The 23,013-nt window shown below is 34.9% G+C and overlaps 1 protein-coding gene across 4 annotated transcripts in view; it reads right to left on the bottom strand.

Moving 5' to 3' along the window:
• Nucleotides 1-9,657: 9,657 nt before the first annotated feature.
• The window catches only part of CPSF6 (cleavage and polyadenylation specific factor 6), a 34,429-nt gene continuing 21,073 nt past the window's right edge, over nucleotides 9,658-23,013 (bottom strand). For 2 of the 4 annotated variants that reach the window (XM_008003978.3, XM_008003980.3), the window contains 2 exons: nucleotides 21,509-21,698; nucleotides 9,658-14,490 (listed from right to left, as the gene is read on the bottom strand). In XM_008003978.3, coding sequence (XP_008002169.1) covers nucleotides 21,512-21,698 — 187 coding nt within the window. In that variant the 3' untranslated portion in view covers nucleotides 9,658-14,490; nucleotides 21,509-21,511. Of the gene's footprint in view, nucleotides 14,491-21,508; nucleotides 21,702-23,013 lie in introns of all 4 variants that reach the window. The other 2 variants (XM_008003977.3, XM_008003979.3) reach the window with 1 other exon arrangement.

The raw sequence follows: 23,013 nt of genomic DNA, 5'->3' as shown, positions 1-23,013 counted from the left end.
CAGAAGTGGCTCGTGGCCACGAGCCGAAACCGCCCACTGCAGCCCAAATAATTCAGCAGCGGCCGCGGCGGCCCAAATTGCCCATTTTTCTATTGGGCTTCTATTGTTCTCATGTATGTATAGTTTATTACCTATTCTTGATAAAAGTCCTTTGTCAATTATCTGTGTTCCAATATCTTCTCCCAGTCTGGGACTTTTCGTTTCACTCTTTTAATAATCAGTTCTTAATTTTACTCAAATTTATCAATCTTTCCCTTTATAATTTGTACTTTTATGTCTTTATTGTACTTTTACGTCTTACTTTTACGTGAACCCAGCATGATCACAAGGTCAGGAAATCGAGATCATCCTAACACGGTGAAACCCCGTCTCTACTATAAATACAAAAAATTAGCTGGGCGTGGTGGCAGGCACCTGTAGTCCCAGCTACTCCAGAGGCTGTGGCAGGAGAATGGCGTGAACCCGGGAAGCGGAGCTTGCAGTGAGCTAAGTCTTAAGAACTCCTCCAATCCAAGGTCATACAACTATTTCCTATATTTTATTCTTAAGAGAGTCTGGTTTTGCCTCTTACATTAAGTCCACATTTAATCCACCTAAAGTTGACATTTACATATGAGATTCCCATTCTATCATAAATCTAGTTTTCATAATATGTGGTTTCTAGTCTCTGTATATTGTTCCATGGTCTATTCCTGCATCATGTCTGTATTATCTTACTTACAATACAGCTTAGTATCTGGTAAGGCAAGTCTCACTCCATCTCCCTCTTGGTTATCATTTGCTTTGGAGCTTCCGTATAAAATTTAGAACCAGACAGTCATATTCAGTAACAAAAACAAACTTCTTGGGATATTATTCTGATTTGCATTGATGCTATAGATTTGGGAGGAGCTGGCACATTTAATGATACTGATTCCTCCTGCCCAACAACAGAAATACTGATGTCAACAATGCCAGTCTGTAGAACACACTTTCAGGAGCAGATGTCCATTGATTTGGGTCTATCTTAATGTCTTTCAGTAAAGGTTTAAAACTTTCTACAAAGAGAACTTTGCACACCTCTTATTAAACACTAGTTACATTATATCTGGCTTCCAAATTGTCTTTATATTAATTGATCTTGCTAAATTTTTAAGTCTATTAACATTATATGTAGATTCTTTCACAATATATGTATCACCTCATATCTTCAAATAATGACCTCTAAGAATCAGTTCTACTGTCATATTCTCTGGGTTGGCTTTTCTGACTCCTAACGTGGATCAATGCTCTGCTACTGAATCTTACAAGATATCTTACCTCACCTGTAAACGAGGAACACCAATAGTACTGTTTTTAACACTTACATGAAACAACATATGGGAAAGTGACCAGCATATATTAGTCTCTTTAGTTCTTTTCTTCCAGACAGTCAATTGTTTTTTCTTTGTATGCTCAAGGTATTTTGCACATTGCAATCACTTTGAGTTACTCACTGAATGAAAATTATTTCATTTCCTGGCTCCTAAAAAAACAGAAGTAATATTCATTGGCTTTATATCTCCTTCCTGAATACCACACACATAGACATTCAAATGCTATATATATATATTATATATATATACAGCCTATAATATGTTTTGACCAAGGGCTAAAAACAAAAAGCAGCATTACACAGCTAAATAAAATTAAGACCACTTTCTTACACCTACCACAAGAATTCTATTCAGAATGTTAAGATACTATAAATTTCCTCAAAAAACAAAAAACAAAAAACAAAAAACAGCCTGGGCAACATGGCAAAATCTGCCTCTACAAAAAATACAAAAATCAGCTGGGTGTGGTGGTGCACACCTGTAGTCCCAGCTATGCGGAAGGCTTGAGCCCAGGAGGTTGAGGCTACGATGAGCCATGATCATGCCACTCTACTCCAGCCTGGGTGACAGAGTGAGACCCTACAAAAAAAATAACTATTATCTAAGGATTCTCTAAGGTGACAATCTAAATGCAAAATAACTTCTTTTTAAATGACTCTCATTGTGTGCACTAAGTAAACTTAGAAAAATTTTCAGTATAAGAATGGAAATAAAAGGGTTTGATTTGATTAGCTGACTCCACCATAATAGTCAAAATATTATTAGGTTAATTCTGGTTTGACAGATTAGAAAAGGATCTTTCAAATCTTTCTTGGTTCCTATATCAGATCTTCAATTCCTGGGTCTTCCCTTTACTGGTTGTATTACTGAACTATTTCTTCAATTATTAAAATGGAATTACCAAATCATTATTTACTGATTCATTTTATATATATGCCTATCTCTAGATGGAAGCACACAACTAACATTTAAAAATATTTCAGCTACTGTAACAATCAAGAAATAGTTAAAAATAAGATACCCAATTTCCACCACTAAAATAGATTTTTTTAAAGCACTAGTTATTGAAAAGAATGTGGAGAAATACACATTTTCACATACAGTGAGGGTAAAAGTAAATCGGGGCAATTTACTGTGTCAAAAAACTCAAATATTCATACCCTGAATCAAGCACTCCAAGAAATTCATTATTGGAAAACAGGTATTTGCACTAAGATTTACCTATAAGGAAATTCGTTGTAGCATCCTTTATAATACTCAAAAACCTAGTGAAATAACCCGAACACCCAGTGGCAAGAACTGGTTAAAATTATGTCACAAGTTGAAACAGCAGGTAGCCATTAAAAGTAGTTTAAAGGCACAATCTGTCAATCTTTGATGTGCATACAAATCACTGGGGATCTTGCTCAAATGTAGGTTTTGATTTTACATGGTACATTCTGCACTTGTAACCAGTTCCCAGACCAGGTGATGCCAATGTTGCTACCCTGTAGACCATACTTTCAGGAGCAAACTTAGAGCATTTAAGAAAATGTCATTACTCTAAAAGCCCTCAGTTGGCCCCACATAACCTAACTACATTCTCTCTATAAAACTGACTTAGTCACACAAAATACATCATATCCAAGAACTCATGCTACTAGTAATGTTTAGAGCCAGCTGTGTTTATTTCTAAACAATGTCAATGTAATTTTGTCGTGATTTCATCACATTATGTAAACCAATGAAACACTGAGTGCAAAAGAGAATTGGTTCGATGAAAACTAAGTTTACTCTGGCTTTTCTTTTTTTTTTTTTTTTTTTTTGAGACAGAGTCTGGCTCTGAGGCTGGAGTGCAGTGGCCGGATCTCAGCTCACTGCAAGCTCCGCCTCCCGGGTTTACGCCATTCTCCTGCCTCATCCTCCCGAGTAGCTGGAGTTTTTTGTATTTTTTAGTAGAGACGGGGTTTCACCGTGTTAGCCAGGATGGTCTCGATCTCCTGACCTCGTGATCCGCCCGTCTCGGCCTCCCAAAGTGCTGGGATTACAGGATTGAGCCACCGCGCCCGGCCTGGCTTTTCTTTTTGAGAGAGGGTCTCACTGTCGCCCAACCTGGGGTGCAGTGGGACAATCTTCACTTGCTGCAGCCTCGACCTACCAGGCTCAGGCGATCGATCCTGACACATCAGTCTCCTGAGTAGCTGGGACCACAAGCCTGTGCCACCACACCCAGCTAATTTTTGTATTTCTGTAGAGATGGGGTTTCACCATGTTACCCACGGTAGAACTCCTGAGCTCAAGCGATCCACCTGCCTTGGCCTCCCAAAGTGCTGGGATTACAGACATGAGCCACTGTGCCTGGCAAGTACTTTGTGAAGTCTCAATAAAAATGAGCTGCTTTAAAAACTGCCATTGACAATGAAATAACCACTTGTCCCCATTAGGATGACTACTATCAGATAAAAAGAAAAGCACAAGTATTGTTAAGGATGTACAGAATCTACAATCCTCATGCACTGCTGGTGAGAACGTAAAATGGTATAGTGGCTGTGGGAAAGTTTCACGATTCCCCCAAAAGTTAAACATAGAATTACCATTACCCAGCAATTTCACTCCTATATACCCAGAACTGAAAACGGGACTTAACAGATAGTTATACACCTATGTTCATAGTAGCATCATTCACAATGTTCAAAAGGTAGAAACAGGCTGTCCACTGACAGATGGATAAACATGTGGCATATATGTACATAAAATGGGATGATATTCAGCCACATATTGACACATGCTACAACATGAATGAATCTTAAAAACGTAAGTGAAATAGCCGGGCGCGGTGGCTCACGCCTGTAATTCCAGCACTTTGGGAGGCCGAGGTGGGCGGATCACGAGGTCAGGAAATCGAGATCATCCTGGCTAACACGGTGAAACCCCGTCTCTACTACAAATATAAAAAATTAGCTGGGCGTGGTGGCAGGCACCTGTAGTCCCAGCTACTCTGGAGGCTGTGGCAGGAGAATGGCGTGAACCCGGGAAGTGGAGCTTGCAGTGAGCTGAGATTGCACCACTGCACTCCAGTCTGGGCAAGAGCGAGAGTCCATCTCAAAAACCAAAAACATACTAAGTGAAATAAACTACACCCAAAACACAAATATTGTATGATTCTATTTATATGATGTACCCAGAACAGGCAAATTCAGAGACAGATGTACAATAGAGATGATCGGGGGCTGGGGCTAGGGTGGGAATGGGGAGTTACTGTTTAATGGGTAGAGTTTGTTTGGGATGATGGAAAAGTTCTGGAAATGGACAGTGGTAATGGTTGCAAAACACTGTGAATGTATTTAATGTCACTGAATTTTATGCTTAAAAATGGTTAGAATGCCAACTTCTATATGCTTTACAATTTTAAACATGCTGACACAGCTCTTACAATAGTTGCTAACAAGACAGTGAGGCAGAACTGTAATTCAAGATCACTCATTCAAATATTAACATTTGCTTGCCCCACACTGATGCAGACACTTGGGATTTAACAGATATTACAATAAGATCCTTGCTTTCATGGGACTTTATATTTGAATGAACAAGCAAAATATATAGTTAGGTTGTAAATGCTTGTGAAGAGTAAAGGATAAAACAGAGTTAAGGGAGGTAGCAGTTTCCATTCAATAGAATGGTAAAAACAAACCTCACTGAGATTCTTCTCAGGCGGCTATCTCCAGCATTCCAGTCAGGGAAAATGGCCCACACAAAGGCTTAGACGCAAGATGATACCTGGCCTGTTTGAAAAACAAAGGCCAGAGTGGCTAGAATGGAGTGAGCATGGGGAAAGGTACTGGCAGATCTGGTCAGAGGTAAGAGGAGCCAAATTGGTGCGGCACCTCACACCAGTAATCCCAGCACTTTGGGGGGCTGAAGCAGGAGGAGCCTGAGTTCAGGAGTTTTGAGTACAGCCTTGGCAAGATGGCAAAAAGCCCATCTCTACAAAACAGACAAAAATTAGCCAGGTGTGGTGGGGTGCACCTCCAGCTACTCAGGAGGCTGGGGTGGGAGAATTGCTTGTGATAAGGAGATGGAAGTTGCAGTGAGCCTGAGATTATGCTACTACACTCCAAGGTGAGAGACTCTATCTCAAAAAAAAAAGGGGGGGGGAGGGGGAAGGGAGAGCAAATCATGAACTTTTGTCAGGACTGTAGCTTTACTCTGATAGAAATGAAGAGCGGGCTGGGTGAGGTGGCTCAAACCTGTAATCCTAGTGCTTGGGAAGTTGAGGTGTGAGGATTGTTTGAACCCAAGAGTTCAAGGTTGCTGTGAGCTATGGTCACACCATTGCAATCCAACCTGGGTGACAGAGATCTTGTCTCTTAAATGAATGGGGAGCCACTGCAGGATTTTTAAGAAACAATATAGATTGAAAGCTATACTGAAAACAGACTGTGCAGTGGCAAAGACAGAGAGCAACCCCAGCATTAGTAAGAGGTCCCAGGTATCTTCTGGTGGTAGAGACAAAGTATTTCCCTGTAGATGTAGAGTGTGAGGAGTCAAGAGTGATCTGTTTTGGGTCTACACAAATGAAATGATAGTATTTATATTCGCTGTTGGGTAAGACTGTGGGTTGAGCAGGTAGGTGGTAGGGGAGAGGAGGGGCTGAAATATTAGCCCATCTGAATTGGAAATATAAATTTGGAAATAAATCCTACAGCCATGAGACCGGATAAGAGAACCAAGTGTAGAGACAAGTCCCCTGGAAGTGCCCTCAAAATCAAAAAAAAGGTTAGGGGAAACAGCAAAGGAAACTAAAAAGAATATAAATTTGACTCCCTGCTTTTAATCTTTTCTATTAACCGATCAAATAACTAGTCTTGGCCAAATCTAATTAGAGGGCACGTTCTGACCGTGTGTGTGTAAGCGGAAGAAACGACTATTAGAAGATAAATTACTCTAGATTAACTTACTGCCCAGGTACGCATAATAGAGGTAAGAGAAGTTGGGCCATTCGTCTTTTAGTGTCCATCCACAGATGTAGTAAGTCAAGGAAAACATAAAATGGACTGCTACAGAAGTTTATAGGTAGGCAGTCTCTCACTGTGCACAGACAAACATAGCATGTGTTTACAATGTGAAATATAAAAGGCTCAAGTTTACATACTTGGAGTAGAATGGGCTTCCAGTATCCTTGGATCAATTTCTGAGTTGTATAAAAATGACTTCATCAGAAAAGTGTTTATAATAGATAATCTAAGATCCACCATGTGAAAAGGCAGCCATCACTAAAATCCTTTAATAACTTATTAGCTCCAGTTTTCACATTCTGCAAATCACTTTTGACTGTATTCTTAGGTTAGATGCCTAGGAAGATTCTTGCATTTTGTGTTAAGGTAGTTTTCTCCCCTCACTTGAGGAAAGTTGAAGAGGTCATGATGTAAAAACAATAATCTATTTCAGGGGGAATAAAGAGCTAAAGTGGTACACATGGCTGGTTCCTATACTGTACTGGGGAGGGGTCCAATTTCTAGATCAGTGCCAACATTTCCCACACGTTATACCCACCTGTCTCATATCTAATATGACAGCCATAGTAATTGTGTAGGTAGAACCTGTAGAAGTATTTACAGGAGACTACAAGATACCACACTAAAATGCTATGGCCTATCTTACACAAAAGTATCTAACACTGTATCTTGTAGAGTAGGTACTCAACATTTGTGCAAATGAACATTTTAAAGTCATGAGTTCCTAAATGGTTAGTTTGGGTATCAGTAAAGCTTAAAATCTTATGGTGGTGGCAGCTTAGTATCATGACATTCAGTAAATAACTGAAAAATCATTCTAACCTCCACTGACTGTATTTTGCTAGTCATACCCTTTCAGAGCCCACTGCCTCCCTTTAAGAGTAGAACACTGGCCAGATGTGGTGACTCACGCCAGTAATCTCAAAAATTTGGGAGGCCAACGCAGGAAGATAGCTGGAGCCCAAGAGTTTGAGACCAGCGTGGGCAACAGGGCAAAACCCCATGCCTATCAAAACTGTAAAAAAAGCCAGGCATGGTGGCATGCATCTGTGATCCCAGCCACTCAGGAGGCAGAGGTAGAAGGACTGCTGGAGCGTGGGGAAGGCTGCAGTGAGCCACGACCACACCACTGCGCTGCAGCCTGAGTGACAGCAAGATCTTGTCTCAAAAAAAGAAAAACAAAAGAATACTGTCTTATAGGATAATTAAGAAACTAATGAAGCAATAGGTACAAAAACAATTTTTTAAAAACACTGATGGGTGACCAGGCACAGTGGCTCATGCCTGTAATCCCAGCACTTTGGGAGGCGAAGGCAGACGGATCACTTGAGCCCAGGAATTCAAGACCAGCTTGGCCAACATGATGAAAAGCCATCTCTACTAAAACTACAAAAAAAAATGGCCAGGTGTGATGGCTCACACCTATAGTCTCAGCTGGTCGGGATGCTGAGTCTCGAGAATCACTTGAACCTGGGAGGCAGAGGTTGCAGTGAGCCAAGATCATACCACTGCATTCCAGCTGGGGTGAGAGAACAAGACTGTCTCAAAAAATAGTGTCCATGGCAATCTCTTAAAAACAGGACAGCATCAGTGTGTTCTTCAGCTGGGTTGACAACCGTTAAACTGAAAACTGAGGAAGACAATTACTGCCGTCTCCGTCCCATAGCTTGATCCATCTAACCTCTCCCAGGGGATGAATGTGTTACTAGGTGAATTGCCACCATAAAAATGGGCGCCGAATCTTAGATAGCAAATCCTGACAATCTCACAGATCAACACCGTTACTTCTAAACTAAGCCATGCCCACACCACAATGCCGTCAATTTCCATTTCAAAGAAAACATAAGTCACTAAATATGACATCTTAAAATTTCTACCACGCACCTACAGCCCACAAACTTCTATTTTTATCTACCCTTATCTTCTCTCCTGACAGGAAGGGGTGTTTCTCTTTTATCTGTTCTTTTACCAATTTAATCTGCAGCCAAGAAGCTTTTTGAAATGCTGATTGTGACACTTAACACAATTCAGTGATTCCACATGACTCTCAGGACAATCTTTATTATGACCTACAAGCTCTGAAGAGCCTAGCCTTGCCAACTGCTTGAGCTCCACACATAAGGCTGTGTTCCTCACTCCCTGCTTCAGCCAAACTGGCATTCTTTCAGTTCCTACTAGAATGCTCCTCTTGCCAAAAGCCCTTTTTGCAAGTCTGTGCTTAAAAGGTACTTCCCTTTCCTATTCACCAAGTAAAGTCATTTTTTTCCCTACAGATCTCAGTATTACATTAAAACAGTAAATTTTTAAAAAGTTTTTCTATAAATGAATATAGATTTTTGACAGGTAAAGTATACATCATTTATCTGAAACTGACAATAGCTTATCAGAACTGATATACCATACGAAAATCCAAGTACTATTAATGAACGACCAAGAACAGCATTGGAAATCACTTCTAATAATTATTATTTCATGGTAATGGCTCTGAAACAAAACTAGGAAGACTGGGAAAAATCTGTCCACAAATCTTTTGTAAAAAAAGCATCTCTCTTTCACTAAATCAGGTCTTGAACTGAGTCTTACGTACTGTGGCATCTGGCCAAAAAATATTCCTAATGATCTTCTCTTAAAGTTAAATGCCCTCACAGGGCAGAGACGAGAGTCTCAACTAATTCAACACAAATGGGGATTGATCAATGGAAAGATGTAACAAACAGTAATAGGAAATCTAACAAAAACCTGAACCATAATTTTAGTGGAGGCATGGAAAGGGATCCCAGTGATGGTAATATTATTTCTCATGTTCATATTCACTTGTTTATAAGTTACCTTTAACATACTCTGAAGCTTGCAGGTTGAAATCAGACCTGATATTAACACCTGAAACAGAAATATCTATTGAAATCACAAGTCTGTTACTGTTTCAAAAGTACCCCATAATGTTTCCAAGCTAACTAGTAAAATATTTTTGCTGCAAACATTTTTACTTGATTAAACTCTAGTGAGGTTAATGATCCTCTAAAACTAGACAAATGCTTTCTGAATCTTTGATTTAAAAACAATATAACAGCCTGGAAATCTGTTAGGCCTCTTAATTCTAATTTTAGCCCAATTATCAGTTGCTTTAAAGAGCACCAAAATGTCAATACACAAGAAAACAACCACTATCTAGGGGGCTGGCTTAAAGACAAAATACAGACAACAGTCCAATTTCTGTTATACTGCATACTGCCAATAAATATTAACTATTTAAACCATACACAATGGTTACCAAATCACAAATCAAACAAAAAGGACAAACTGCAAAGTCTTATCAAAAGTTTATTTTATTTTCAATACAAGATAACACCATGCTTGTTACCAGTGCAGTTTAAGGCCGACAATGGCCATATATCAAACTGCCGAACAGTCACCTAAATGCTAAAGAAAGGAAAGACAAAGTAAACATTAAACACAAAATTGCAATTACAAACATTTTAATAAAATGGAATGAGCTTTTTAATAGAAGCTAATATGAAGTCTAATTCTCATGGACAGCAAAAAAAAAAAAAAAAAAAAGTCTATTTGATCAATTATCACCTTACCTTTTCGCACAGAAATCTTATTGTGAAGTCACCATAGAGTCAATAGCTAAAATTTTAAGACTTTCTTTGGCCTTCTGATATTAAATTATTTACAAACTGTAATCAGTAATTCACGGATATTGGTAATATGATACAATTTTTTTTTTGTTAAGGGCTTTCCATTAAAAATTGTAAAACAACTTTGTAAGGCTGTACAGGGCTGTAAACTACTTTGCTAATATACCATGGGATGCAGAGGAAGGAATAATAGACCTTTTTTTTTAAGGCTAAAGTTATCAATATTATAGATGCATTCCTTAAAATACATTATGATTTATACCCAAAGGATCCTTTCCCATTAAATACCACCTGAGTACAATTTTCAAAGTAAAAAAATAAACATGAATTCACCATAGTATTTTAAAATAATTTAAATTACAGAATGTTGAGAAGTGTTACGCAGTAACAGTGCGACAAAAAGAACACACTTTCAAACTAAAATGTTTTTGCTAAATGCAGGGTCTGTCCAATTAAGAAATTACTGTAAAACAGTTACACCCATGGCAGAATTTTAGGATACTCCCACATGAATAAACTCTTGGTAGTATTTACTATGCACAGATACCATTTCAAAGTGTGTGTGACTTCAATTAAATTCAACCTAATATTTAAGACTCCCATTACAATATGTTAACTAATATAGCAGGAAGTCTTTAAAGACATTAAAATGTATATAATCAAGTATACGTCCCATACAAAAACCATAGTAGCTGCATACTCAGTGAATGCCAACAACCTGAAATTCTAAAAAAAGAACATTGGTTAAGACAAACCTAAATCAATCTGAACAGTGTTGCCTGAATATTTAGAATATTCACAAAAATTCCTATTGCTTCTTTCTAATGCCAAGAAAGAAGAGTATAAAAACTTTCTCCCAGAAGCCTAGACATTTCAATACATTTTCTATTTCAACTTACAATGAAACTTTAATCCTGAATCTTGATTTCTCTAAATCAAAAATCTCACATTACGAACACAAGGAATGCCATATGTAAGGCCACATCTTAATAAATTTATAATTTTTGGTTGAATATTTATTGAAAAAAAATCAGTCTAAGGCTTCTAAGAGTCAAGTTGCTTAAAAAAAAAATAAATACACCAGTGTTTAAACTGAAGTTTAAGGTTAAAAAAAAACGCGGGCGCGCGCGCGCGCGCACACACACACACACACACACACTGTAAGAACAGAAAAATAGAATGCTTTGCTACAAAAATCCCACTTAATATATTTTAGCACAAAAATGTCTACTATACATAGTGGATAAGCGTGCATTTACGTACATACAACAACATTTACAGAGGGCTATGGGATGCAAATAAACTTAATGAGTAAAATTTAAAAACCAGTTATCTGTAAAACAGCGAGAATCTCAATACTGTATTCTCAGTCAAGAATTAGAACATAAACTTCCTCTTAAGCTGAAGCTTAAAACACAAAATTGGAGCCATTGTAGAAAATACAGAAAATGCAATGATCATTCAGGTATGAAAACCAAAATGTCGAGAGCACTCCAACAGAAAAGTCTTGTAATGCATCTCATTGTATAAAACAGTATGTATTTAGATTGGCACAGTTAAATACATAAGGGAAAGAGAAAGTCTTTACCCTTTCAACAATTTTCCTTCACTATAAAATATTATACAACATTCATTAAAACCTCCACGTTTAATAACTGACCTGAACTAGTAAAAAATAAAGCAATATTCTCCACAGGAGAATTAAATGAAAATAGTATCTTAAGCTACAAGTTATCTGTATATTCCAAATTGTCATTAACTGCTTAAGAACATTCTAGGTAAAAGGACCATTAAACGGGCTAAACTATGATCAAAAGCCACTGCAACTTACTCCAGATCTTATGAAAATTGACAAAATAAAATACACATCTGCAAATTTACACTGGAATATGCTTTCCACAACATAGTTCCTTTAACCAAAAGCAGCACTTTCAATCCAAAGTGCTGTCTGAAAAGCAGTACCATTCAGATACCGTATCACTCATCTGTTTAACTTTACTACTGGCTGAAAGGAATGTGACTGTATAGCACTAATAAATGCTGTTTTTAAAATTCAACTCGTTTTTCATATCCACTACAGTTATTAACTAAGGAAAAAATGAAAAGGTCTCTGAGACACTGTTTTTGGTGTCTATGCAAGGATTTATCTCTTTGGATTGTTTTTACACATAAAAAAACGGAAGAGTTTTCAAATAACATCAACCCATAAACAACTGAAGGGGGTATGAAGAATGAAACAAGGCTTGCAATTTTCACCTTTACTGCTATACATTCATGTGTTATCAGGTAGAGAAGGACTTTGCAAAATTACTTGGTCAAACCAAGAAGTTATTTCCTTCTGACAACACTTAAAATAACAGATTAGCAGCAAACAAATCTAATACACTCACACTGTCTGCAACAAAGTCACGTAATGAGATCAGCCAAGCAGGGAGAAGAGTGATACAGAAGGAGCAATTAAAAGGTTCCACTGATAAAAAATGAAAAGGTAAAGGATTTAATTAGTATAAAATTTCCAGTTTCATTTCAAGTGCAGTTAGATTTTTGTGATTACATTTTCAAATTGTTCAAAGAAATTTTATTTTCATGGACATTTTACTTACCTTTTAACCTTACTATTAACTAATTTCTCTTGTAATATTTATATGTCCATACTTCTTCGCATTAGGGTATTGTAGTCAAAATATTAAAAAGCCAAGAAATGACAAAAACTAACAATATACAGAAAACAGGAAAGTTTTGATACAACTGTAAAAAAATGTTTAAAAAGCAACTGCATTTTCAACAAAATGCTTAAAAAATCATTTCTGAAAGCGAACAGTTTTGATAAATATCAATGATCCCATGCAGATACTTCAAACACAAAATATTTTAAAATAAAACTGGCAGTGATATGGGTAATTCAAAACAGCTAATTTTGTCAGAAGTGATTTGATAGCAGACAAGATGAAAGTGAAGAACAGCAGTGGAAATTTCTGGAGGGTTTCTACAGTTTCACATAACATAGTATCTAGGGTATTTTAACACTTTAAGCATTGTCCTAGAATTTGGGTATACTTTAACAACCAATGTGTATCAACAGAAGATCTCTCAAAGATAATCAGATCTTAAAAATATATTAACGTGCTCAAGAATTTTAACTCAAATTTCTGAAGTAGTGATTTCAAATTACATTCCCATAAAAACACCTAATCAAGTTGACACCCTGCCTCTGCCAATTTTGCAATCAAGAACACATGCTAACCAGGTGCTTTTAAAGTGGGCCTGTATGTAAGGCAGGTTTGAGAAAAATCTTTGATTACGTAACTATAGCATGAATTAATACACTGCATGAATACACATAGTATTCCTTAAACTATGCAGACACGGTTTATCTGTAATTTCCCATTACAAATACTGGGGAATACAACCGAATGTTAATGAACATCACATCCTTCAAAAATATATACCAATTGGAAAATAAAACTAAGGCTCTCTTTTCTCACATTTATCTGCTGCAGGGCTGTATTTACACTGCCTATGGCTTAAGAAATAAACCATAAGATCAATAAAAACAGCAAGTAATTGCAGCATCAAATCAGAATTGTCAAAATTTCTTCAATGTTAGCAGTTCACAATTAAGTGTTTCAGTACATCTGTATTGTAATTAACCTGCATTACACATCAAATATGTATGGGTTTTTACTTATGTATTAAAACCTCTGCTTTTTTGACCCCTTACACATTGACTGGATTGCTATGTCCGTCAAATTTCAATTTTTACAAGTTTACATACCATTCAGCAAAGTCACAAGCTAACTAGGTAAAAACAGCTAGAAAAGCAGAATATAGAAATATTAAATATCCATGTAATCGCCTATTCTAATACCAAAATCAAGGGCAAAAGACACTTAATTACTATGTTTAATTCGCTGAACGCAAGATTAGATTGATGCATATCCAAAAACGCTATTGCAATGCTTTAAAGGACAGTAAAAATGTTGTCATAGTAACATTATCTTTAGATATTGCTGAACACAAGACTTTCCCTGAGGTGTAAACATCAAATAACTTGAACAGCTTTACACATCAGCCCCATTAAACAGTTTATTACAACACTACATCTATTGTAATCAAAGTGATGCTGTTTACAGACATTATCATATAAACATTTTTAACAAGAACAAACTACTACAAAAACAAGCATTTACTTGACTTTTTTTCCAACTGCTTGCACATTATAATGGCCAAATGTATATAACCAGTAATAAAGTTGCAAAAGCTATAACTTTTTAAATCACACAGGTTTCCTTCAAATAAAACAGTTAAGCAACATAAAAAATAAAAGTAGAGCTACTGGTTACCATTTATGCAGATTTGCTTTATTCAGATCTATTCCTGTTCATTTTATCCATGAATCCTTACAGGTTCAGTTCAATCACAAGAAGCAAACTGCTGGACAAGCGTCATTTTTCCCCCATGAAGACTGTTTTGTCTTGGAAGGTGATCCTCTTCCTTCAGCTGTAATGTGTCAAAATTTGTGATGTAGATTTTGCTATTCCCCAAAATACACAGAAAAACGCTGGCTTAACTATACATACACAAGTCGTGCATCTACTTCACTGTTACGTATTCTAACACAAAGTAAGAATTAACGGAAACAGTAGCTGCCTTTGTGGCGGTGAAATGTTCCAATTTACCTGATGATTAAACTGAGACATTCTGATTTCATTCTTCTTAGATATTATTGCCTTATAAATTTAATGACTGAAGCAGTAATGAAAACATAGCAGCTACTGTTTCTGTGATGATGGAAACAATCGTAAGTCATTTTCTAAAATATGCAAGCTACAAAAATAAATGGAAAATGCTTGGATGATTTTAATGTAAATATTTTTCATTCACCCACATTATCAAGTCTATAAACTCATTTAACAATTAAATGCTGAACTAAATATAAAATTCAAAATTATTTTACAAATTAATTTATTTAACAGCATACAGGAACTTCTGCAAGTATTATAAATCAAATGGTGTTCCATGTTACAAAATTTATAAATAAGATTTATAAATAGAGTATGGACATTTAAATTAATGACATCCACGTACAAATCTTTAGACATAATACAAATTTAAAACATTTACTTTACTTTTACTCTATTCCACCTATATAGAAATACCTAATGTAGTATTATAAACTAACCAAAACAAGCTAAATGGGAATCTACAATGATAAAGTTCATTTAAAACTCACATAAAATTAAAAAAATAGAATAAAGTTGATAAATTAAAATTTCAAGAATACATATATATGCAAACTTCAGGTAGAGGTTCACAAGAAACATTCAATTAACTTGGATATAAGTAACCATTGAAACATTAGGTAATTAAAGTATAAATGACAAGAAACCACTTCAATAATAAAGTGATTTAAGAGTCAAGAGGGCAGAAGGTTTTTCAAAAAAACTTTTTTCAATTTGAACATGTTCATAGGGCACAGTTTAGTGATATTTTGCCATAAAAATAACTGAAAAAGACTTTCTGCTCTACAATTAAGAGTTATTTCTGCCACTGCTATAAATTTTTCTTTTATGCCCTTTCCTCCCCAACTAGGTTGTAAGTATCTTAAGAACATCAGTACATAGATGAATTCATACTGCCTAGCAGTAATAACATAAAAATTTTAAAACTGCAAAAGAAAAAAAATAGATGGTACAATCCAGGACTTTCTATTTTATATATAATAGTTTCTATATACCCATATTTTTCAGATAACTTCAGCCATTGCTATTGTTATCTTTTACTGCATCTTCATCTTATATAGATGAAGCTATTTAGCAAAATTATTTAGTGGGAAAAAAATCTAAAATGGCAGCTTTCAAATGTTTTATTTTTATTATGTGCAATGTTTTTAAAAAACTGGTTTATGTATTAAAGAAAGACAGGCATATGTTCTAATCTTAAATAATAATTACTGGGAAATTAATAAATTTAACTGCAAAAGAATGCTATCTCCCTCAATTTTCTGTTGCGCTGGAAGGGATAAAAAGAGATCAGGTCATTAAGAGGGAAAAACTATTTAAAGTCATAGCAAAACAAAAATATTCCATTCTTCCATAAAACATATCACATACACTGCATCTTTGTATCATTATCACTCCAATGGAGAATTAATACTATTTTTATATAGAGAATCCTGTTTTAAAATTGCAACACACATCTTTTTCCAGGACTAATGCACTCATTTGTTTAATTATACTTTATATAGATCTTTTCTATTAATAAATCTAATTTTCACCATACAGACATAAAATATGGGGGATAGTCTAGCCATTTTTATTTCTATTTCTAAACACTTTACATTTATGCACTTGGAAATACAAATTTTACAGTCTTAAACGAAAGTGACTTTGAAGGCAATACAACCCATTTCCAATAATCCAATTCCATATTATACTCTCAAATGTCTAAGTAGGCAACTACATCAACAAAGATAGCAAAAACCAGCTTAAAAGTGACAAATACATTCAATGCCCATGTTTTCAACGTATCATTTGGCAAAATCTGTAATGTCAAAGTCACACAATTACTTGCTTTAGCTATTAATTATAAAATAAAGGCCTATGTAAACAGATGTTAAAACAACTGAAAGATAAATGGAATCTACACCTTTTTAATAAAGTCTGTAAACTAAAGTGAACACTAAGTAAAATTTCAACACACAGAGAAGTACCTGTATTTTAATATATCAAGCCATTATTAACAACTCAAATTATAATTGTTTCTGTTAGAAATTTACGTACATTTGCTAGAATTAGTATTTTAAATTAATGGTAAACTCATCTTCTAAGATTCAAATAAATACTTAATAGGGCACTTTTATAGATTTTCACATTAATATACTGAATTAAAAGGATTCTCATATAATTTTAGAGATGCACTATTAACTCAATGAAATATAATTCACTTTTCTCTATCTGAAAACTTCTTAAGAGGAATGGAAATGAGGTGGGCAAGAGAAATAATTATCTACACACGAGTTAACTCTAAAATTAAAATTCCTTCTGGTATTGACTAGAACATATTACATAAAAACAATTCTAGTTATTGTAGATATTTACAAGTTCTCACTACCCAAACATTCATATTTTCATCTTTCTACCTCTGTACATAGTACTTACCTCATTTTAACTAAAGCATTTTATTACTCTATAAAACACATACATAACCGTTGCTCTTACAACCCAGTAAAATAGTAGAAATAAACTTAATCACATTCAAAGAAAAATGAGCTTTGTTCCCAAAATATTTACAAAATGAACATCCCAAAATAACCTGTTATTTATAATTCATGGAGAGTTAAAACATGCTACCACAAAAGAAAAATTCCTAAAATTTGGATAGCATAAATGGCACCCTTACCCTTTTTGGTTATTAGGTTTCTTTAAACAACGTTAACTAAATATTCATTCAAGACAAAATTTATTCAAAACAATCTATTTTACAAACTAAAACAATGGTAGTAAATTTAACACTGAGATGAAGGTGAGAGAGCAAGATGACTCACACTGGCATTGAATTTTTTTTTCAACAGGGAACATTAATCATTTGTAAACAAAACTATATTCTTAAACCACAGTGAGCAAAACACACTATACATCCATTCAAGGGATCACTTCCTACTCCCTCTTGTAACTTCAATTAAGTCAGCTGGGCAGTGAGACAGGTTTTGTAATACTCAAAGCAAGAAAAGTCAGAGCTAAAGCAATGAAAGCTAGCATACATATCCAGATGAAGCAGAGCAGTTAGGCTATATTAGAAAACATACGGAAACAGGGCTGGGAGCTATAAGGCAGACCTCACATAACCTAAGAGCTGCAGAAACAATTTTAAAATCTTATTACAACCAGTATCATTCACCAGGTAATTAAGATAATTTAGTTTTCACATAAGCCTCAAAGCAACACTAAGAAGAAAATGAAACATCTTCAACATGTAAGAATTTTTTATATTCTTTTGACTTTTTTTGGTTGTTTTCAAATTAACACAAAGTTAATAAGCTGAACACACAATGCAAAGCATCCTAAATCTTGGGCAATAACAAAATCTACGATCCTAAGATCATATTTAAGGTAGTAGAAAGATAATCAGATGAGGCTGGCCGTGGTGGCTCATGCCTGTAATCAATCCCAGCACTTTGGGAGGCCGAGGTGGGCGGATCACCCGAGGTCGGGAGTTCGAGACCAGCCTGACCAACATGGATAAACCCTGTCTCTACTAAAACTACAAAATTTGCCAGGCATGGTGGCACATTCCTGTAATCCTAGCCACTCGGGAGGCTAAGGCAGGAGATTTGCTTGAACCCAGGAGGCGGATGTTGCGGTGAGCTGAGATCGTACCATTGCACTCCAGCCTGGGCAACGAGAGTGAGACTCCCTCTCAAAAAAAAAAAAAAAAAAAAAAGTATTCTGACAGCAAAGGCAAGTTATTTAACCCAGACCCCATATCCAATGCTTAAAAATTGTCATGGATAATAAAGATGTGAGAATTGTAAAACCTCATAAAATAGGGAGAGGAAAAGCCTGAAAAAAGAGTATTAAAAAAAAAAATTTGATTTCAGTAAACAAAGAAAAGCTGAATTGTTAACACAAATTTGCCGAGCAGAGATGTTCCAAAGAAGTAACAAGAGGAATGCAACCTTTTAAGTAACTCAACTATGAAACTAAAATTATTTCAGTAAGAAATGTACAATCTTAAAGCACTGAACTACTTTTATTTTGCTCAGAGTGGTCTGAGAATAGAGGCAGAAATTACAGAATATGAAGCACAATGTATTTACATACTGAAATTTACAATATTGGTATTTTCTCATTAAAATATTATCTATTTGAACTTAGATATTGAATACTTTTAGAAAAACCAATACATTTTAAAATGAGAGAATGCAATTAACATTACCAACAGTTCAAACACAAAAAAAATTAAGATGGGACAGACATTAACAGCTTGCCAAGATCATTAAGTTTCCAGTTAAAAAATTAAGAACTTGCCCTTTTAGCCATTCATCATCACTTTAATAGATTACATTAGTATTTTATTTGTATACAGCCTTACTAGTGACATTCACTTTAGCTTTCAAATCACTCATTCCATTTAGTCCATTTAAGATTTACATGAAAGCTCAAAAGGACTCATATTTTAAAACTTCTAAAAAGGTCAACAGACCTTATTATGATGGTGATCAAATTTGCAGATAGCTTTTGTTTTTATTAAAAAGTTTTACTTGAATATATTTAATTGCAGTCCCCACCCCTTTATTCATGTCTACATCCACAATAAATACTGTTTGATATAGCAAATGTACAATAATCCAGGATAACAGAATTTTTTGCACTAGAAATGCTTATGTAAAATTTTGCTTGGATGAAGGCACATACAGTATTACAACTCAATTCTGATTAATGTACAAACAAAACATGGAAATTCTGGTATGGTACATCAGTGATTAAGAAAAATGTCAACAATAGTTTGCACATTAGGAATTTGTAGCTAATGTCTGAATGTAATGAAACTCAAGTCATGATATAGTTAGGTGTACCCATTACTAGAAAGTAATGTTAGTTAACTCAAATACTTTTAAGATTAACAATGGATTTTGTTTACTTGGCTGACTATGCTAGTTTTACTAAAACCAGTAAGAAATTTAATTAGTTAACTTTGGGTTTAAATTGGTTTGGAGGCCCCTTGATGGGCACATCCAATTTTGCAGATGAATTCGTTTCATTATCATGTCTTGACTAATTAGAAGCTTGCTGATAACTTATAAAGTCTAAAAAAAAAAAATAGGTAACTTACAGAACCTGTACCTTTCTATAATGGAAATGAGTGACATAGATAAGCATTTCAACTAATAACCCAGTCACAATCCACCTTAAGCAACTGATGGATATTGAGAATTTTTTTCATTAAGATGGGATCAGATGTATTTAACTCGGGAAAAAAGTGCTACATCTTTAAAATTTAGTGTTTAGATTTACATAACACAATATTCAATTTTTACATTCAAAAACAATATCAATTTCAATAAGCTTAGTTTTAAAAGTATAAGATATGTTTTGCCTCATATTAAAAGAATGTTTTGAGTTTATATTAAATTTTGTAATACATGGAAAACTATATAAAAATCAAAGTTTTGATATTCAATCTGCATATTCAAAATGCAAAGTATCAAAACCAGCTTTTTAACTTAAAAAGTCCTTAAAATTGTAAATAGTGTTAAGAGCTTATTTGTGTTCCATAAAAATAGCATGCTTATTTTCTAGGCATTTAAGGACCTCATTTGCATATCTGTTATGGTTAAAGAAATTGCTCTTCTGTCACAGAATTACATACACTTTTGATAAAGCCTTTAACTTTGCCCATAACAATTTAAATACTAACAATTACCATGACTGAATTTTCAGTAAGTTTCCCATGATTACTGAAAATAATCACATAAAGAGTATTTACCTGTGAGGGGTTTGTTTAGCCTTAATTTAATTTGAATATGCCAACCAACATATAAAGAAAAAAATATTTTAATTTACAAAATAACCTTTGTGTCACATGCGTAAGCCTTATAGTGCCCTCCCCCCAGCTCTTCACATGAATAAATGCTGTTAACAAATATAAAAAATAAAATTACATGTGAAAATGAAGCATAAACAGACAACTCTTCCCACTTTATGAAAAATGTACACAAGAAATAGTTTTAAAATACAGAAAAAAAGACAATGATTATGATTTATGAATGAAACATCAAAGAAAATTATTTCCAGTTATTCTAAACTTGGGTATATGGCTTGACACGATTTAAAATTTTTTAGACATGGTGCACCCTGAACCCATTTTAATTGAATAACTTTTACATCTTCTTTGCAAATTAAAGGATACTGTTTCTTTTAAAAACAAAAACCAGATGTCAGGATAGTGTCTCTTCGAAAAAAAAAAAAAATTTTTTCTTTTCTTTTTTTTTTTAAAGGAAAAGTCTCTTTGAATGTTGAGAAAACATCCTCCTGTATCATAAACTATTATTGTGTCAGATTTTCTCATAAATTTTTAGGGACAAATAAAACTAGTTCAGGAATAGTAACTTTCCATTTATTTTTAAAAATCCAAACACATAATATATATGTGAAACAACTCTCTGTATTTTGTATTCTAAATTACACGCAACCTAAGTATGTGATTACAAGAATCCCAATTTTTAGATTTTAGAAGTACACAATGAGTCCTCTTGATTATTTCCTTGCTTTGTTAAGACCATTAACTATTTGAAACCTAAAAGTAATAACTCAGCAATAAAACATTCAAAGATAAAAGGGTCAAAAATTTACCTGTCATTACTTACCCATAATTTGTTTCAGATGTTTCCAGAAGATTACATTCACAAGTAGTTGGACCATTTAAAATGTAGGTATATACTGTACGAACAGTAGCCTTGGAGTTATAGTTACTGTTAAGAATACACACACATTTAACAGGAACAAGGAATACCCACCTTCTAACGATGACGATACTCGCGCTCTCGGTCACGCTCTCGGTCACGGTCTCGGTCACGATCCCGGTGCCTCTCTCGTTCTCTGCTTCTCTCTCTATAATAATCGTCATGACGGTCTCTACTACGGGATTTATGACGCCGACTCTTTTCTCGTGATCTACTATGGTCCCTCTCTCTTGATCGTTCACGTCTTCTAAAAGAAATTACTGGATTAATGCTCTCCATAATTAGATAGCTTAAAAATATTCAATTTTTTGATGTCTAAAAAAATCTAAGGGAGCAAAAAATTCTTCATAAATCTGGTTTAAACTTACTATCCTGAGCTGCCAATAATGATTTACCAACTCACCAGTAAGCATGAACCAGAAATTTCATTATTAAAAACACTACCAAAAAATCAGCAACCGAACACATCACAGAAATGCATCACATCATCTATTTAAGCTAGTAGCCTAAAACAGACGTGTAGTATTTACTGAATGAACAAATAGAAAGGTACAGGGAAAATTTCACAGCATTCGTGTTTTAAGCTAAACAACGTCTACAATACGATTTTTTTAGATATAAGAGTCATGAAGTCATAACATACGATGGGGCTTAAATATAAGAAAATGACAACCTATTAACATACGGTTCATGAGGAGCAGCGTCCAACACAAAGAAACTTTCTAATACGCATGTTATACTTAGGGAAGGAGAAGAGGCACAGGAGAGGGCTAACAATTGCGACCAGTAAAAAGAATTGATACAGTATTCACACTGTATTTAATATGTAGAAATGTTTCATGAACTGCCATTTTTTAAAAACAAATAATTTAACCAAAGCTTACTGCCTAAAAGACTTCTACAAATTCTGCTAAATTTACAGTAAGGAAATAATAACTGTCTATTAAATAATATTTATGTCTTATATTTCTACACCAGACAGCTAAGCTCCTTGATCAAGGCCTAAGTTATTACTTTTTTTTTCACGATAAGGTCTCTCTCTGTCACCCAGGCTGGAGTGCAGGGACACGATTACAGCTCATTTCATCCTCGACCTCTGAGACTCAAGCAACCCTCCCACCACAGCCTCCCAAGTATCTGGGACTATAGGCATGCACCACCAGGCCCAGGTATTTAAAAAATTTTTTTGTAGAGATGAAGTCTCCCTATGTTGCCAAGGCTGGTCTCAAACTCCTTGGGCTCACGTGATCCTCCTGCCTTGGTCTCCCAAAGTGTTGGGATTTAAAAATTACTACTTTGGACTTTAAAACTTAAAAAAATGATACAAGATACCTATATCTATGACATATTTGTTCAGACACAAAGATTCTTACACTGGGTCAAAAAGGTAATAATTACAAAATTGGGGACCATGTCAAAGGCAGGCTCCTTTCTGTTAACTTAAAGAAGACTACTACCAGATAGAGTACACTAAAGACACATCTAAGAATACCAAGTGAAGCTTAAAGGTCTGCCTTTCAAAAACATATAAAATTTAAAAGTTAGCAGCAATGCTTTAA

This window comes from Chlorocebus sabaeus, chromosome 11 (assembly GCF_047675955.1).
Source record: "Chlorocebus sabaeus isolate Y175 chromosome 11, mChlSab1.0.hap1, whole genome shotgun sequence".
NCBI lineage: Eukaryota > Metazoa > Chordata > Mammalia > Primates > Cercopithecidae > Chlorocebus > Chlorocebus sabaeus.
Note: the sequence above shows the minus strand (reverse complement) of the source record. Positions and strands in the feature narration are given on the sequence as shown.